General features: G+C 38.9%; 1 protein-coding gene across 1 annotated transcript in view; it reads left to right on the forward strand.

Moving 5' to 3' along the window:
- Positions 1-7,348: 7,348 nt before the first annotated feature.
- Positions 7,349-18,515, forward strand: part of SMYD3 (SET and MYND domain containing 3) — a 402,948-nt gene continuing 391,781 nt past the window's right edge. The window contains exon 1 of the mRNA XM_027683730.1: positions 7,349-7,539. Within this exon, the coding sequence (XP_027539531.1) occupies positions 7,376-7,539 (164 nt within the window). The 5' untranslated portion in view covers positions 7,349-7,375. The remainder of the gene's footprint in view (positions 7,540-18,515) is intronic.

An 18,515-nucleotide genomic window follows, 5' to 3' on the forward strand; every position in this document is an offset into this window, starting at 1 on the left:
ACAAAAAATTTACTTCAAACCCATACGGTCTTAAAATTCTCTTTTTAGCCATAGTACTCCGTAACACAACCTGTTCCTAATTTCTCTTCCTATCTTGCCATGTAATTGTTCTGTTGTCCGATAAGGCTGAGAGGCTGTACTGGTTCTGTGCTCTGTACTGTACCCTCTGGGAAGCACTGTGGCCAAAAATATGCCTCTTTAGCAAAGTACAAGTTAATAAAATGCCTTTGGTGAAGGCTGAGCTATTTTCAGACTTTGGAAAACAGCAGTGCCCAAAACACTGCAAACACAGAATTGTATTTCTTAAGCAGAGTGTGAAGTATAGATGTGACAAGCATTCATCTTGGTCTTCCTCCTGCAGATGGAAAACTGACTTTTAGCAGCCTCAGTTGCCTCTGCTAGGTAGGCCACAGCTCTCTTGAAGCTGCTGGTAAGCTTTTCTAATGTTACGATGAAACTCCTGGAAAGGCTGAGGTTTAATTTGCAGTCTGTGTCTTGAGTGTTGCTGGTGTTACAGTGTAAGCCATGAAGATTTTAGTCTTGCTTTCTGTTCATGTCTCTGTTTTGGATAACTTGCATTGTAAATTGACCATGAATGGCAAACTTGCATTAACAGAAGCAAATCCACCTTTTTCAGTCTCATTAGATGGTAACTGTCTTACCTACTGTTATGTGAGAGTGCTTGTCTCCTAGGCTGATCACCCACACACACCTTGAATCAAAATATCTTGCTGTCGTTGCAGAAAGTTGTCTTATACCAACATACTAGGAGAAGTATTCAATGCATAAAATGTAAGACCACCACTGTCTAAATAAACATCTTTAACTGTGTGCTGATAACATTTCAAACATGAACTGGAAAAAAATTGTTTTATTTTGATGCTGTTGGAAAGCAGCATTTACTAAGCCAATGCAGGGGCTCCCACTGTAACAGCAGGAGTCTGTAAGTGGAAGGAATACTGCATAACTGTGGACTTAAAATGAGGAGATTTAGTGGTCGCCAGAAATCTGCCATTAAGGCTAAGTGTAAGCCATGTGTAGCCCTGAACACAAATGTGAAACGTCCTTATAAAAATGATTTTGGTATTCATGGAAGAGATGGAAAAAGTGAAAATTACTGTTGTATGTGAATAAATGCATGGGTAGTGAAAATTAATTAGGTCTATGGATTTGATTAATTGATGCTATCCACTCAGTACTTTCTACTGTTGCAGGATTACAGCTTTTGTAGGATAATGTTGGCTGTAAACTTTCACTTCACTTTCAAGTTTTAAATTGTATATAAAGGTTTGTCATACATTCTTGTTATGATTTTTAACCAACCCTCTACTACTTGTATTCCTTTCCTTTGCATAACTCTCTTTGCCATATTCCTCTGTATGCTTATGGAAAATTGAGGCAGCCATCTCTTCAGTTACTTTTGATTCACATAAACACAAGGGCAGAACTTGAAACTAGGAAAACAGTATATAAATTCAGGTTAACATGTACATTTCAATAACCCTCAAAAATGCTTTTCAAAGAGAAAACTGCAATTTCACTCAAAATTTAACATGATAGACTTTCTCAGAAGAGATGATCTTCATGCTAAGGTTTACAGGAACCATTTTCTATCATGGTGGGAGAGCAAAGTTTCCCATTTCTGAAAGTAATTTGTGAGTTACTGTGCCAGATACAGTAAATCAGAAATAGTATTTTGAAATAGGCACCAACATTTGAAAATGTTGCACAATTCAGTTGTTCTGAATATCTTAAATATAAGATATTTAAGATATGTTTAAGATATATCTATTTAAGATATAAAGTAATAGATTTTTTAAATTACACTGATTAGCTGAAAACTTTTGGGCAAATTTATTTTTTCCTATGTTTTTCTGTCTTCAAATCTGTGATCTTGGATGAGATGGAGATTACAACATTCATACACATACTTCAGGGAAGGTCCACAGTATACCTAGTCCTTTCAAATACTTCCAAACTGCGGGGTTGTGGTTGCTTTTTTTATTTTCCCTTTTCTCCCAAGACCAATGTAATACACAAACCTCTGAAACGTGAACCACGCATGACACAGCTACTCGGTAAAACACTTTTTTTTTAAGTGTTGCACCTGCTCTTCCAATACTGTTTCATAGAGGAGCTGCCAAAAATGGCTTTTGGCATTCCATATTAAAGCACCCATATATCATAGTTTCTATATTGATGATAACTTTAGAGATGCTAAGTCTTTCCAATGGTGCTCATCATTTGTACCATCCATCTGCCTGTGAAAGAAAATTACATGACTGTGATGGCAATTGCCTAATTTTTTTACTATTAACTATATTAAAATCATAACAAACACAAATAGAAACAGAAGTAAACTTGGTCCTTATGGTGCTGCCCAGTTAATAAGAAATTTTGCCAATAAGAAATTTGGAATTAGAAGATCAGTCAAGTTGAATTCTATTGTCAGTTCACTTTTGATCCAGAGGAAGGGTTTGTGACCTTGTAGTAATTAACGTAGTAGATGCAGTTGTAAGGGGTTGTTAAGGCGGAATGTGTATATACTGGCTACTAGACCTGTTCAGCATTGAGCATTTTAATAATTAGAGCTCAGTCTTGCAGGTAATAATGATAATGTTGATAGAAATATCAACATAAAACTTGAGAAACAGAGCGTGTGGTGTAGTTTAAGACATTCAAGTGCGACAGGAAGAACCTGAGGCTTCCTGAGAAACATGTTAAATTAATTGTTTTGTCAGGCTGAACGCAATCTGTGGGGCTGCAGATTGAAAATTCCAACCTGAGCTTTGCAAGCCTTTAATTAGCAAACCTGTACCTTTCTTCTGTAACCATTGAGAAAATGGAAATAACAAGTAACTTTTCCAGAAAGAACAAGAAGTCAGTGGGAGATGTTTATTCACTTACATTGTATCCTTTCTCAACAGCTACTGCATCTTTCCCTGTGTGGGCTGTTTTATCGTCACTGCTAAAATTAGGCACGCTGGCTGTCCCCAGCTGATAGAACGCAACATGCAGCAAGCATATGAAGCCCAAGGGAAATTAGGAGTAGTTAAGAAACACCAAATGAAACAGTCAATTACTCATAATGTAAGCAAGTCTTCAACCCTTGATGTAGTTGATTCTATTGATAAGACCCCAAATAGGTAAAACAGCTAAGAACTGTGTAAGCGTGCTTCTGTCGTTTGAAGGAAATTGAGGCAGGGAAGATGCAAATAACAGTAGAATGGTTTTGTAAAATTCCTAGTAAAAAAAAATCAACAGATAAAATCTGTTGCTGTGAGTGAAATTTATTATGACTTTGTGCTTAAAATGCTTCTGCAGTGATTTTTAATTTTACATTCTAGAATCAATTTTTATTAGCACACCAACACTGAAAGTGAAGAGACTGCTTCAAGAGACATGTGCTCATAAAAGATTCCTCTGTGCTTACAAGATTTCAATTCATTATTTGATAGCTGTTTTAAACCACTTTATGGGACCCCTGGTGGCCTAGTGGTTAGCATGCAGGACTCTCACTGCTGCGACCCCGGTTCAATTCCTCGGTCCCCCGGGCAGATGGGGCCCGTTAGCCCTGTGAGGCCATCCATCTATGAGAAGGACACTCTAAACAAACCTATGTCCTGAGGACCTCACTGCCATTGTCCAAGATTGCTTGGCCCCGGCAGATGAACCTTAGGATTAAAGGGTGGGCTCAGTTCAGCGCAGGCTGTGTCTCACCTAAAAAAATCCATTGCGCAGGCTGGAAAGGTAAAAGACCTTTCCCAAAATCTTCATTCGCGAAGACTGGCCATTATTTATTATATTATTATAAACCACTTTATAGCTATTCTAGGCCATTAGTAACACAGATTTTGTACAATCCAAAATTTAACATTTTGTGTTTTGAGCCATATTTTTCTCCCAGAAAAATTCCCATTCTGTGTTGTTTGGAATGGCTATTGCACTTTTATGACTAAAGAGCAGAATGTGAATTATTTAATTATTGCAATTGTTTCTCTAAATTCATGTTGTAAAACATCCTGTCTTGAGATAGAAGAGCTCAACTTCCACTACAGTGTCTCCTGGCTGTAAGGAAGTTTGACTAATTCAGCAGCATCAGGCACAATTAAGTGGTATTTTCCACAGAAGTGCCCTCATTACATGCCTTGAGAGCTGCTTCTGTCCAGAATGTGTCATGCATTTCAAATAGCTGTTGAGAAGTCTGACCTGTTTAGGTCCAGTGTATGACTTGGTCATATAAAAACACCATACTGATAACAGGGAATAACTTCAACTACATATAGTCAGGGGCTAAATAACCACTTATTGGAATATATAGCCTGAGTATCATTATGCTTTTCAGAAAACTCTCATTGATGTTTCCAAAAACATCCAAATTGGGCATTCCACTGATCACCATTGCTTAAAGACTGTGTTGAATGGCCCTCCTAGGCAGACCAGCCCATACCATGTAGATGTAGATATCCAGAATCAGCTCTTTGTACAGAAGTCAAAATATCCAACACTGCAATGAAAATGTTTATGATGTGTTAAAAGCTTACCCATACTAAAAAAACTCTATTACTACAATTACGCTTTTGCATCACTTGAAATGCAATGTCAGCTAAAAGCTGATCTTGGGCTTCTGTGACTTATTTTACTTATGCCAAACTGATGGAAGTCCCTTCAGCTATTCATACTTTGGTTTTGCTAGAGTAGCTGGGCTTTTCAAGGTTGTGGTTTTCATTTTGTTTGTGTGTGAGAGAGACAGTAGACTGTCATTCCCTCAGATATGTTTCTGTACTTTCCGAGAACTTGTTGTGTTATGGGACATGTGAGTGAGAAAACCTGACATAGAAAACTAAGAAAATAATGAAAATTACTTCTGGTAATGTATATTCATATTAGCTCTTCCCTGAGTGCACCTTTTGCAGTTCATAGGTAGGACTTTAAGTTCATGCTTTTTGCATATTGTTTGACTATTCATTTCTTAAATTTATGCACTAATAAGTACAGATGTTACCTTCTGTTGTTACTGGGTTTGTTTTTGTCACAGGTTTTGGGCAATGTCTGCTTAGAAACTTGATAAAACAGCATAGGCAGGGAAATGCAGAAGATCACATAGGTGAAGGAGTAAAGCATACAAGCCAAAGACAGAGGTAATCATCTAATATTTTAATAACTGTTAAGGATAATTCTTGAGAATCTCACACCACCACTGTAATTGAACACTTTCTAAAAATTTGCTAGGAGGGCTAAAGATAAACATAATAATGTGCATAATGATTTCATTGACAGCCAGATTGCTGTCAGTTCGTTTGGTAATGAATTACATCATTGCAGCATTTAAGTGAATGTTAAAACAAATTTTTCTGTGAAAATCTTGTGACTTGATTCTTCCCAATAGCAGTATTTTGGATATTTATACTGTCATTCCTGATTACTTTGTTGCAACTTGGAGGGAAACAATTGCAAACTGAAATAATCATTGCTGAGAACAAAACTTGAGTGTGTTTTAGCAATGCACACCTGTTTTGCAGAACTGTTAGGTCTTCTTGTCCTTGTGCTTTGACAGGATGACTCAACTGCCTTTTCCAAAACACAAGCCCTACCTCCCTCTATAGGCATAATGAGGAAAACCAGACTAAGTCAATTTGCATCACAGTGTGTAATCTCATAAATGAACAAAAGCTATGTAGACTCACAGAGAAAGAAGTTATCATCTCATGGGCTTTGAGCATCAACATTTCAGATTAGTTGTCTTAGTTAATCCTGAAAGTGTTTTTCTTTTCCCCTTGTCGTTTATCTGGTCTGTCTAACCGATGGCTCTGCCAAGAAGTAATTAGGTGTATGGGGTGCATTGTCAGTGACAAACACTGCCAGAGATTAGGTACCCAGCAGTTTCTGGCCCAGCCATACTTCTTCGTATTCAGATCACAACAAGATCCAGAAATACATCCAGATGCTAGTTCATAAATAAAATGTCCTATTTTGGGGTGTTTTTTGACAGAATCATTTTCATATCTTTTTCTTTGTGAACCAAACTGTTTAATATTTTGATCAAGATAATGAACTGAAAGGTGTATAATTTGCAACAAATGGGTATACACATGATGAAGCCCCTGCCTCAGATCTGACTCTTATGCTGGTTTCAATGTTGCATCAGTGAAGAAAACTCACTGAGAAACCCTTATGTGTCAATACAAAAATAGTATGATTTTCCCTTTGCAGTACATTGAAGGGTGAAGAAGAGTTGTTGCATTAACATGCATCAGCTGCCTGGCTTGAGGGGCCCTCTGATTGCCTGCAGCCCCTTGGGGGACGTGGGCCTGGGCTGGGGCTGAGTAGGACGTGGAGAAGTTCCCTCTATTACATACAAAGCTGTGGGGATGCAACCTCCATGTGTCCTCATTCATGTTTTTTTTCTCACTTCCATGTCAGCATTGAAGCTGGGTGGGTACAGGAATTAATCAGGAATGGTGCTGGACAAGGTTAATGTGGCTGCTGGGACTTCCTATCGCTTCAGATTCCTTCTGAGGCTGACCTGCAGCAGCTGTTAGGTGTCTACGTCACAAGGGCTTCCTGTATTGTGCTTAACAAGATTTACAATTATACATTTCGTGACTCATTCCCTTTAAAAACAAACCAACCAACCCACAAAGTCCTACAGCAACTGAAGAAACTCCAGAATACTATTTGTAGTTGGCCATGGAAACACTGATAGCCACTGCAGTTGGCATCACAGGGTGATGTGTTAATTGAAATTCTCTTATGAGGAAAGGCTAAGAGAGCTGGGCTTCTTCAGCCTTAAGAAGAAATGGCTAAGAGGGGACCTCACTAATGTGTATAAATATCTGAAGGGAGAGTGCCAAGAGGATGGAGCCAGGCTCTTCTCGGTGGGGCCAAGCAATAGGACAAGAGACAATAGGCAGAAATTGATGCACAGGAAGCTACACCTGAACATGAGGAAGAACTTTACTGTGTGGGTGACTGAGCACTGGAACAGATTGTCCAGAGAGGTTGTGGAGTCTCCCTCACTGGAGATATTCAAGAACTGTCTGTACACAAACCTGTACAATGTGGTCTAGGCTAACCCTGCTAGACCAGATAACCCACTGTGGTCCCTTCCAACCTTACCCATTCTGGGATTCTGTTAAATGTATTACTGACCCCCTCTTCGGGCAAAGGGCCGCCCTCTGCCGCACGGCCCTTCAGTGCAGCTGTCCTGCCCAGTCCTGTGCCCCGACACAGGAGTACGAAAAACCTCAGCTCAACCTCAGCAGTCCCACCCGGCCTTGGCCCTGACTTAAGATGGCGGTGGCAGCACCGCGTCACGTGCCGACGGGCGGGGCCGCCCGCGCTCCTCTCTCCCCGTGGCGGCGCGCGCGGAAGGATGGAGTCGGCGGTGCTGGAGCGGTTCCCAAGCCCGGGCAAGGGTAGCGGCCTCCGCTCCCGCCGGCGGGTGCGGCCCGGCGAGCTGCTCTACAGCGCCGAGCCCTTCGCCTACGTCCTCACAAAGGAGCAGCTGGGCAGCCTATGCGAACGCTGCTTGCGCAGGTACCGGCGGGACAGCACGGCCGTCCTCCCCCCCGCCCCGCCTGGGCAGCGCCGCCCCTTCCGCTGAGGCGGGGCAGGGTTGTGCAGTGCGCCGTGGGATGGGGGTCTGTTCCCCGGAGAGGATCTGGCTGTGCTGTGCGGGCTGGGGGTCTCTCTCCTGGGGAGGAGGAGGCGGCTGTGCCGGGTCTCGGCGGCCAGGTGCCGCCGGGGCTGAGGGGCGCGACTTGCTGCTTCCTGCCGCTCCTTTAAGTTGGGACGCTTTTTTTAAACGCTTTTTTGCGCATTCGCCTCTTCCCGGACGCTCGGAATTTGGTGGGAGTTTCCCGGGCTGGTCGGAGCCGGCAGTGCCGGCATGGCTCGGTGCGGTGCCGCTGCGCCGAGGTGTTTTCCTGTTGGGCTGGCGGTACCTGTAGGCTCCAGTTTTCCCTTAGGTGTTCCTGAGCCCGGCGGGGACAAAACGGAGCTCTGCCCTTGGCTTTCGCAGAGGTGACGAGGCGCCAGCCTTCATGAAATAGGCATTGAGCTTCCTGTCTACCGCGCAGATTTATCCCGTTTAAGGAGCACATGGTTTTGAGACATGCGTTAAATAAACACCTTCCGTTTTCCCCCACATCCTTACAGGTGGAAACTGACAAACTCACATAATCTTTCTATGTTTGTTTAGAAACAAACAAGCAAACCTGTTTTCTAACCTTTAGCAATTTCCCAGCAAGCCAGATTGTGATGACTTGTTCGTAGATCTGTGTATTAAGACCTGGAAAATATTGGTAGGTTATCCAAACCCATGTATAATTGCCAAGAAATGAAGAGGAGAAAATCCAATACTGCTAGCTTTTTGTTTGTTTGTTTATGGTTTATTTTATTTTGAAAATACTTTAAGTTTTGTTTGTTGAAACAATCACAGTGATTTGCTCTGTGTCCTTTTTCTCTCAGGACATCTTAGCTTCTGGTTTAAGATAACATGTCCTCATTTTCTCAGAGAAAAGTTTGATGGTGTATTCCAGATTACGCTTGCATCTCGCCTCAGCATACTCAAACAAACCCCAAGCAAACACCAAAGTCAAAACCAGATTTTTAGCTAATATATTTATGAAGTTTGACTGGTGACATCAGAGTCCTTCGGGATGACGGCTGTCTGTATCTTTTCAGTTTAAAGTTGTGAGAGGCTGCAGGCTTTGGAAGGTGGGTTGAGTGCAGCAACAGGTGGAATAAAAACGAATCTGAAGTGTTTGGATGTAGATGCATAACCAGGGCATGTTTTGTTGGGAGAAATAGTAGTGTTACCAACTTGTTATATCATGAAAGGTTATCCATTCTTTTCTTTCCTAAATAGTCATATAACTAAATTTAAAAAGTTAAATAAGGAAGTTAAAAATATTTTTCCACTAATCATCTTCCTTTGTAAAATATGCTGTGGGTAGACAGAGTTTATAGATAAGACTATCCAAGGGGACTTTCTTAAAGGCAGTGGCTTTTTATTGAGTGGGCTTTGTTAAATTAGTAAGTGATACATAAATTCATACATGATTAGTACACAGATCTCAATTTTTTTTTTTATTTTTTTAATGGATGGAAATTAGAAAAATGGTGAAGTACTGCTAAACTGGAATGTGGAATCGAACTTTTTCATGAATCTGGTTTTGATCTGGTTGAATCTGGAGTGATCTTCATTCAAAACGAGGTATCAGAAAAATCATTACTGCTCATTTTCAGGACTACAGATAAAAGTCCACTACTTTTCCTGTTTTTCAATCTGATCTTTAGGTGGCAGTACAGGAACGCAAATTAAAAAAAAAAAAGTCTCGTTCTTGACATTGATTTAGCATTTTAGCAATCTTATTATATATACAATTAATGTTTGAGGCTTTACACTATGAAGTGTAATTCTAAACTTGCTTTTGTCTGTCAGCATGTAGTAGTAAATGTTGTTTGATGCAGCTTTTGACTCTGTGACAAGTGCTGAGTGAGGCAGAAGATAGGTAATGATGTGCAGAATATTTTCTTTCTGGACAGCTTGCTGAGAGGCAGCAAGGTCTCACCAGGATTTGGGGTCACAGGCTTATTACAGTGTTGACTTTCTCTATGACCTTGGCTGAGTCTTACAGCAAGGGTCTGAGGTATCAAAGCAGGGTAAGGATGGCTGTTGGGGGCAGTTTGCTGCTCTGTTTCAGAGAGGAAAGCTCAGATAGTGCAGAAGTTCTGCTTTGTCTTACCTCAGTTAAAGTGAATGTTTTATGGATTTAAAATACTGAAATGTTTATATATATGTATATGTATATATATATGTATAGTTAAAGCATCTAATGGTAGAAAAACTAACAACCCTTCCTTACCTTATTGGAACTGTTTTCATAGTGAAATTAAAATTTTTGGTCAGTGTTACTAGGTTTATGTTATATGCAGATCAGATGGTAGATTTTTGTAACTGTCTCCCCTTCTGTGATTTCTTCTTCAAATGTATATAAATAGAAAATATATTTTCCAATGAAGAGGTTCTTGTTGTTTTCTATACAAGGCTGGGCTAAAATACTCTGCTATAGCTGATTTAATATGATAGCATAGCTGTTTGAATTATATTCCTTTAGCAATTAAACAAATACTATCCTGAAGTAGGATACATAGTAAAGATTTGCTCTGAAATACAAATTTTGATAAAGAAGAAGAGTGTTTGTTGACAGTGTGTATTTCTATGGAAGCAGTACCTTGAGAGAACACATAACATTGTGTTGCATGATGGTACAATTTTGCAAGGGTATCTGTAGTGTTCGGGTCAGCACCTTTCTGGAAGCATGCTGGTTTTGCTTTGTGGAAGTCTGACAAGATTTGAATGTCCAGCATCTTTTCCCAACAATTTACTGGGGAAAGCAACAGAAAAGATTCTTCCTCTCCTATTAACTAAAAATTTTCCATACAGCTTCTTCCATGCTTTAATACCTCTTTAACGTGGGGTCAATGGCAGTACAGCTCAGTACAGGTTTATGTAGTGGTACTGAGGGGTAAAGCAAGCTGTTCTGTTTACAAATTTAGGGGGTTTGGCTGTACTTTCCATTCTGTTGTAAATTGATAAAAGTGGTGAATAAATCTAACTGCCAGTGATCCCCAGAGGCTTCCATCACCCTTCTCTGTTCTGGAAAGCAACTATGGTACCTTAGTTTTTCTTCCCTATCCTTTACCCAGCTCTCAGGCTATAAAATGACCTTTCTTCCAGTCCTTGACAATTTAGCTTGATTAGGCATTTTCACAATTACATTATGTTCAGTGGGCTCCTTTTATTTGTTTGTGAGTTGACACTTTCATAGAATTTGGGCAAGTTAGAAAAGTAGGCTGTCCTTTTGTGGGAGCTGTGCTTGCTCTGTGTTTGTAGATTTTATTAATCCAGGTGATTATTGATTTCATTCTTGATTATAGTCTCTATTGTCTTCCCTGGGTCAGAAAACCAGGCTTGCAGTTTGCATTGTCAGCTGAGTGTGATGACTGAATTTTTTTTTTATTTCCTTAAAAAAGCAAATTAACTGCAAACACTAGAGTTGATTATATGTTTAGAGCTCTTCTGTTAATGTTACATGAGATTATAGAAGATTCCAGAATAAATCAGGAAATAGTGATATTCTCAACTTTCTAGGCAAAATTTTAAGGTTAAAGGAAAGACTTATCCATTTTTCTGCCTTTAATTGGTACTATTTTTAATTTCACTTTTAAAAAAAATTTTGTAGTGTATTAGAATTTGCTTTTGTATAGGTGATCAGATTAGAAGTTCCATTAAAATCTGGATATAGTGAGTTACTTCTTGATGTAACAAAATAGTCTGAAATCAGTATTGACTTTTAATGGTGGACAGTTTAACATTGCAAAGTTTGCTTGCATATGCTGATTTATCAGGCTGTTTGCTTTACCTGGTGGTGTTGCTCAGTTTGCTCAGCTTGTTAAATCTTTACATGGCCTGTAAAGATGTGCTTTGTCTGATAAGTGAATGCAGAAGTAGCATCTTAGTGCCTGGCAGTTCTCTTCTTCTGCATACTCAATGTTCTATTGGCCATTAATCCCCACTGATTGAGTTTTCTGCAGGGTACATGGTAGTGATGGTACTGCTTGGTCTGACTTTCAGATTTTGAATTGAAAATATATCCAGTCTGTTTTAGATGGGAGTCAAAATGAGGTGAAAGTCAATTATGCCTTGCTTTTCACAGAACATTTTTGTGATGGGCTGTAGTTATAGGAATCCAGTGCAAGAAAATTTAAGTCCTGGTTGATAATTAGGAGCAAACCAACAAACTTTCTAGAATCTGAGTCTCAGAGAAAGTAGGAAAAAGAGGTCACGCTAGTATATTTCAAAATGCTATACCACTTATACCTTTAAAGGAAAGAAACACTTAAGAAAAGTGAATATTTGAGAATAGGTAATGAACAACATTATGTATAGACTATGAAATAAAAGCCATAAGTGTTTCTTATTTGGGTAAGGTCAGAGGTTCAGACTCTGGTAACAGATTAAGAGGAAGTAGGAATGTGTTTTTGAATGACTACAAGTTTTCTAAACATATTTAGAAAGAGGAAAACCATTTAAACTGGGAGTGGTGGTAAGCTAGATGTGGCAGCAGACATTATTGCAGTATGGGAAATATAACCAAGAATTGACCAAATAGTTGGGTGATTACAAAGTGCTAAACACAGGGCAGCGATTGTATGCTCCTTACTTTATTTCATCTGACTTAAAAATAGCTAAACGGAAACACCTTTACATTCAGGACTGTGTCTTCAGCATTGACACACTCTTAAGTTAGCTGCTAGTTAATTTATCATTATTGTTTTAAATAGTAATTAATAATAACGTTTCACTTGTTATTATCATTATCTTAAAAGTTGGCGTACCATTGTTAAAGTTTGGAGTGCCTAAGTTAATGGCATCCTGAAGGTACAAAAATACTGTTAAGTTATAACCATGGTATGGAATATTTTAAGTAGAGAGAAGCAGGGTTTGATTCAGAAAGAGCACGTGTCAAGGAGGATGGTTGTGATTGTGTGATCCTTCGTACCACTGTGACCCTGGCTTGGAGTAGTGTGGTTTTGCCTGAGGACAACTAGTCTTCAAGTGTACCCCTTTCACACTGCAATAGGGAGGTCGAGAGAGAAGAGGAGCTCCTTATTTTGGCTCTGTAACAATGGGAGTTTCTCCATGAAGGTGCTGTCGTTCACCAGTAAACCTAAAATGCTTCCTTAAGCACCAAAGAGAACATCTCTCTTGTATCAGAGCACCAGAGTTCTGCTGCTTCCAGTTTTGCTGTGTGATTAGGTGCGAGCTAAGGGATGCTCTTTCTTTTTGTGGATTGAAGGTTAGCCTCTATGAGACTTCCAGTAATGCACAAGATTATAAAATATACACAATCTCTTAATTTATATCTGATAAATACTTCTGTTTCTTGTTAATACAGAAATAGCTTTAAACCTATGCTAGTTTCTTGAAAATATCCTGTGTTGTTGCTCTAGGTGCTCCTATTATACTTGTATTTTGTATTTTGTTCTACTGGAATTCTAAAATATGGAAAACTAGTATTTGATGATACATGCTTTGATTTTTTTTTTTAACTTTCCATCAATTCTCATCAAAAGAAGATAATTATTATATTTTTTTTAGATAGAGAACAAAATCCGTGTTTTATAGTTTGCTTGTATAGAAAGGGGTTTTTTCCCTCTAGAGTATTGTGGTTTCATGATTGTTTATACAATGGAATAGCAAGGTTTTAAAAATTCCTCAAACATATCTAAAAAATAATTCTTGCCACACAAATTAATTAAAACATGACTTGGTGCCATGTCAGTAAGTCAATAACATTTTTAAGAGATGAGAAGTATAGCATGTTTCATGTTCCTTCAGCGAGAGTCAAAGTCCTACACAGATTTTCAGTAGTTTTCAAGCTGTATAACCTCTTATGAAGTACAGGAATATAAAAAAATATCTTATTAGTGGTCCATTGCAGTGTGGAAACAGGATGAGTATTAGGAGCAGGTATGTTTTGTGCTTCCAAGGTAGGATAATCCTGGGAATTATATGCTGTCACTTGATGCAGCATTCTGACAGGTAGGAGTGCAATTGCAGCACTGTCTCTTAATATAAGTGATTTAGTGTGAAATAGGAGCCAAGGATGTGAAACGAAATTGTATGTGAGATGTGCTATACAAAGTATCATAATTTCAGGTTCTATGTAAATTTGTGAGAATGTTTCCCAAGACCTCAGAAATTGCACATCACCACCAACAGAAATGTTTCTGTCTGTAGCTGAATGACTAATAGCCTAAAAAAAGGTAGCATTTTCCTGAGAAGAGACTTTCACTCCCCCACATCATCTTACCACCACAGTGCTGAAGTACTTTACAAAAAGCAGAACAGAAATGCTTTTTTCTACCCTCGTGCCAACCGGAGCCATAGAAGTGGTTTTCAGGCTACTGTCCCATGCTGCCAGGAAAATCTGCAAGAGTGAAGAAAATAGACCATAGACTCTGCTTTCCTGCAGTATCTCATTTAGAGAAGGCCTGTAGCAGAAATTCCGCTTACACACTCCGTCTCCCTTTCCTTCTGTTCAGAATCAGGTTGAAGGTAGAGAAAAGGGAACTCTGGCATTCAGGATGGCATTCACAACAAGTTGTCTTAATCTGCCCATTGATTTAGTTTATCTCCCTCACAGCACCCTTTAGGGTGGTCAGAATTTTCCTGTGTTGCTGTTAGGAATATCCCTTGGTAGGTGTTTTTGACCAACAGTTTGGTTATCTTGGAGACTTGTTTTGGGAGTGTAATTGAGATTCTGTTTGCTATAAACCCTTCTTTCCATTGCACAATATTTCGGTCTTCGCTCAGTGCCTCGTTACTGCTTTGAATGCTCTGGTTTTGCTTTAGGTAAGGTCTGGGTCACTGCTTATCTCCTTCTTCCCTTGCTCCGCTATCTTGTGGTCTTGAGACTGTTGTTCATTTCTTCAGCTGCCAACCTGGCTCTGCTCCTGTTAATAATCGGAAAAACAGAAAAGGGAGAGGCATTGTTAAAAATAAATTCTCCCAGGTTAAGAGTTTTTATTGCCATGCCTGTCATTTATGGAAAATGAAAATTTAAGTTTAGCCATGCTTTAAAGAGCCCTAAAGCTACTACATTGTTGTGGTTTTGTGTTTACAATTTTCATGCTCATACTGCTCTGTAATTTGAAAGGTATTATGTCGAAAATGTTGTCCTGTCAAGCTGTGATTGACAATTTAAGTTGTAGTGATCTTGAAGATTCTACTCAATTTAGGCTTTACTGTATATCTGCAGTACACACCTGATATATTTCTGTTCCGCATAGTGCAGTCCATAATATTAATGTTTAAAAATATTAATATGCTCTGCATAAATATTCTTTGCTTGTGGTTATTGATAAAACCATGAAAACAAGTTTGTGAATTGGACTGTCTTTAGTATGCATTTTCTTAGGGTAAATTGTAATTGTGCAAGTACAAAGTTATAATTAGCACTACAAGGGAAAACATGAGTTATTAAAATACGGGTAACTTCTAGCTAATGTAATGACACAATTAGTTTCAGATATCTCCCATAGAGAGTTTTTAATTATGTGTAAGTTGCTCAAAGTTTTACGCTGCATTTATTGTTTTAATTCTTTAGAAAGTGTTAATGATGTCTTGTCCATAGGCATTGGAATTCATTAATTGTTAGCGATTGCTTCCATTGTGGCTATACTCAAAAGCCACTGTACTTTTGGCTGTATCGTGTATAGAATGATGCTGTTTTCTCTTGAAGAACCTAGTCTTCTTCAGAACCAGTTGCAACAGCTGTTTTGAATTATCCAAAATTATACGGAGGAGGCCAATAGAATTTTCTGCATGTCTCTCTGCCACACGTCTTCATGTTTGGAAGTGGGGTATGGATCTGCATGACAACTTACCCAATGTGTCAGCTAGGAGCTGCTGAAAGGGTAGGTAATCTTACTGCTCTCCCAAGTCCTTGCCCTCCTTCCTGCATTCACCTTCTGCTTCTCCTTCGGCACTTCTCATATGACCCATGATATACTGGTGCAGAGAGATAAACTGGCAGAAAACATACTTCATCAAAATATAAAAATCTTCATGCGCTTGAATCAACTTATTGCTGGGAGAAGAAAGGAGCTGAAGTGCCATTGAAGGGGTGGGTCCAGGTTGCATGATCAGGGCTTTGCCTTCTGGTAGTAGCTGGCCTTTAGTCTGCTGTAGCTAAAAATGAAGTCTTAAAAGGACAGTTAGGGGGATTTCTGAGGTCTTCTGGGTGTCTTTAGGAGAAGCAGGGCTTTCAGGTGTGCAGGATTGACTGGCTTGTTAGTGTGGAGGACGATATTTTTTGCCTTGTCCAGCCTAGTCCTGGGCCATCAGGCCCTACATTCATTCCTTTACTAAGTTGTGTTTTGGCCATATTTTACTTCCCCAGAAGTATTTTCTAGCATTTGCTTCACTGCAGACATTTGTCACAGAATCATAGAATATCCTGAGTTGGAAGGGATTTGCAAGTGTTTCTTACTACAAAGAAGATGTTTTCTCTTTGATTAAGTTCTTGGTTACAGAGGGAACGTCTTGACTTTTCTGACTTAATATTTGACATTGATTTTACTTATTTTGAGATTTGCACTTAATTGCTGCAGTCACAATTCTCACAGCACCTCTGTGGCTGCATGGGAGATTTTCTTTAGAGGCCAAGTTAAAGTTTTGTATCATTCCCAGAGGTGTCCTGATGATTGTAGGGTTGGCACCAAGTGGCACAATTGGTTGAACACCAGTAATTCCTATGCTGACTCAAGCTATAATCCCCTATTCATGCAATATTTACCTTTCCTGTTTATCATCTTAGCTACTAGCTGCCTTCACCTTAGGGCTTGTTATGCTATTAGCTTGGTTGCTCAAGCCTAAATGAAATTGAAGACTGAAAATTTTTTTAAATTATCTTCTTGGGCAGTGAGTACCTGATCTTGGAGTCAGTAGGTAGGAAACACAACTTCTGGCTTCACTTGGGGAAGGCTTCCCCCAGGCATTCATGTAGTGTTTTTGTGCTACCTATATAATCAGGTTTAAGCATTCAAAGGAAAAAAGCCTGCAAGTGTGTTGAGAAGGACTACTTTTGAGGCTGTGATTAGGAGCGGTTGTGATATAGAAATGCAGAAAATGAATAAAAGATCATCATCAAGAAACAAGAGGGAGTGAAAACAGTCTTATCAACTAAAAACCCTATCTTACAATTCACACAAATATGGCTCATTCATACAATTTAATTCAAATGACTCATTCAACTGCTAGGAGTGTGCACTGATGACCTGAAAAGACAACATCTGTGGTGATGGCATTCTTGGTAGTGGGAAGGTAGAATGGGGAGAGAGAAGTTGAGACAAGATGTTTGGTGAATCATTGTCCTCAGAGGAGAGACTTGTCTCAGGAAATGTTGAGGATGAAATAAACTATGTATGTTTCCTATGTGTGTAAAATCTTTATTCAGTGTATTTTGGGCTTCTCTGGGCAGAAACTTGTTTTTATTTATTTGTCAAGAAAAGCTTGAAAGCAGCTCACTGTAATATAAAGGTTCAAACTGGACTGTTGTTTTCAGGTGTTTTTGTTGTTGTTGCTGTTTCTTTGTTTTAAGTACTACTTCTCCCTGGCAAGATAAACTATAAGACCTCTTCTTGCTGTGACCTGACTGCTATTTTCCATCACAGAAACAGAGCTTTCAACTCCTTCTGAGATAAGTGGTGTACCAAGGAAGACTTGCTGTGCATAAAAGTATATCTCTTAAATTTTATCTCCTCCATTTCTAGGTACCTTGTCTGTGAGAAATAAATTCAAGTACCACTTTGCAGATCATTGTGTTAGAAATCTTTATTGAATATTGTATGGAATGAAAAAGCTTGTTCCAGACTAGTGCATACAGTTTAATTTCCTCTGAAAAAAAAGATTGAGTTTTTTTGATCAAACTCTGGATACAGTTATTTTAAGCATTGGGTGAAAGTTGATGTGAGTCTGTCCTTTGTGTAGCTGGCTTTGATTTCTGTGGTGCATTGACTCCAAGTCCTCCAGCTGTTGAAAGTATCTTAGTTGAGATTTCTCAAAAAGCAAAAGCAGACTGAAAGATTAAGAAGAAAAATTGTAGTGGGACAGAAAATCACTTCAGAGATTTAAGTTCATAAGTGTCTGTGTTGTTTTAGCAAATGAGACTGGCTACTCAACTATTTATGAATTTTATCCTCTTGTCACATTAAAACAATCTTAGTAGTTAAAATAACTGTACAGCAGATGGAATAGCCATGGAAACAATATCTTGAAACACTGTATGAAACTCAACATGTGGTGATTAATTTATCTGAAGTCTTTGCCCCAGGAAAAAAAGGCTATGCAGTAATCCACTCAATATGACATCAGGTGTAAAACAGATAAAGCAACAAAATGTATTTTATCTTTGATAAAATCTTTTGCAGTATTATGTTTTTTGGGGCTTTTTTTAAGTTTTGGTTTTATTCCACAAAATAAGCAGATGATTGTATCTCTTTCTCTAAAAATGTCCTTTTCTGTGGCTAAGACAGTAGATGAATTGTGCTGATGAGCAGTAAGAAGAGTGACAGATCAGGCATAAATGACAGTGGGAAAGTTAAAAAGGCTCTTGGTTAGCAACCCAATTGCGGAAACAAGTTAATCTTTCCACTTCTAATGGATACCTAGTATTTTACTAGACTTGTGGTCAGCCTGTATGTTGCTTATATATGGGTTTTGCTGCCATTTAATAGCCTTTGCTGCTTTGGCAGTCACTTTGATTAAATTACACTGACTGTTTTATGTGGTTAGTGCTTTATTCTGTGTTCTGATAAGTCAAACCTACTTAAATTAGGTTTTTACTGAAACTCCTTAAGGAATGCAGACTTGCTGAGCATTGTATGCAAAACAATTAGACCCCTCTAAAGACTTCATGAAAATTTTGGTGTGGGGTTGT

This window comes from Neopelma chrysocephalum, unplaced genomic scaffold, assembly GCF_003984885.1.
Source record: "Neopelma chrysocephalum unplaced genomic scaffold, ASM398488v2 Primary Assembly neopelma1_23, whole genome shotgun sequence".
NCBI lineage: Eukaryota > Metazoa > Chordata > Aves > Passeriformes > Pipridae > Neopelma > Neopelma chrysocephalum.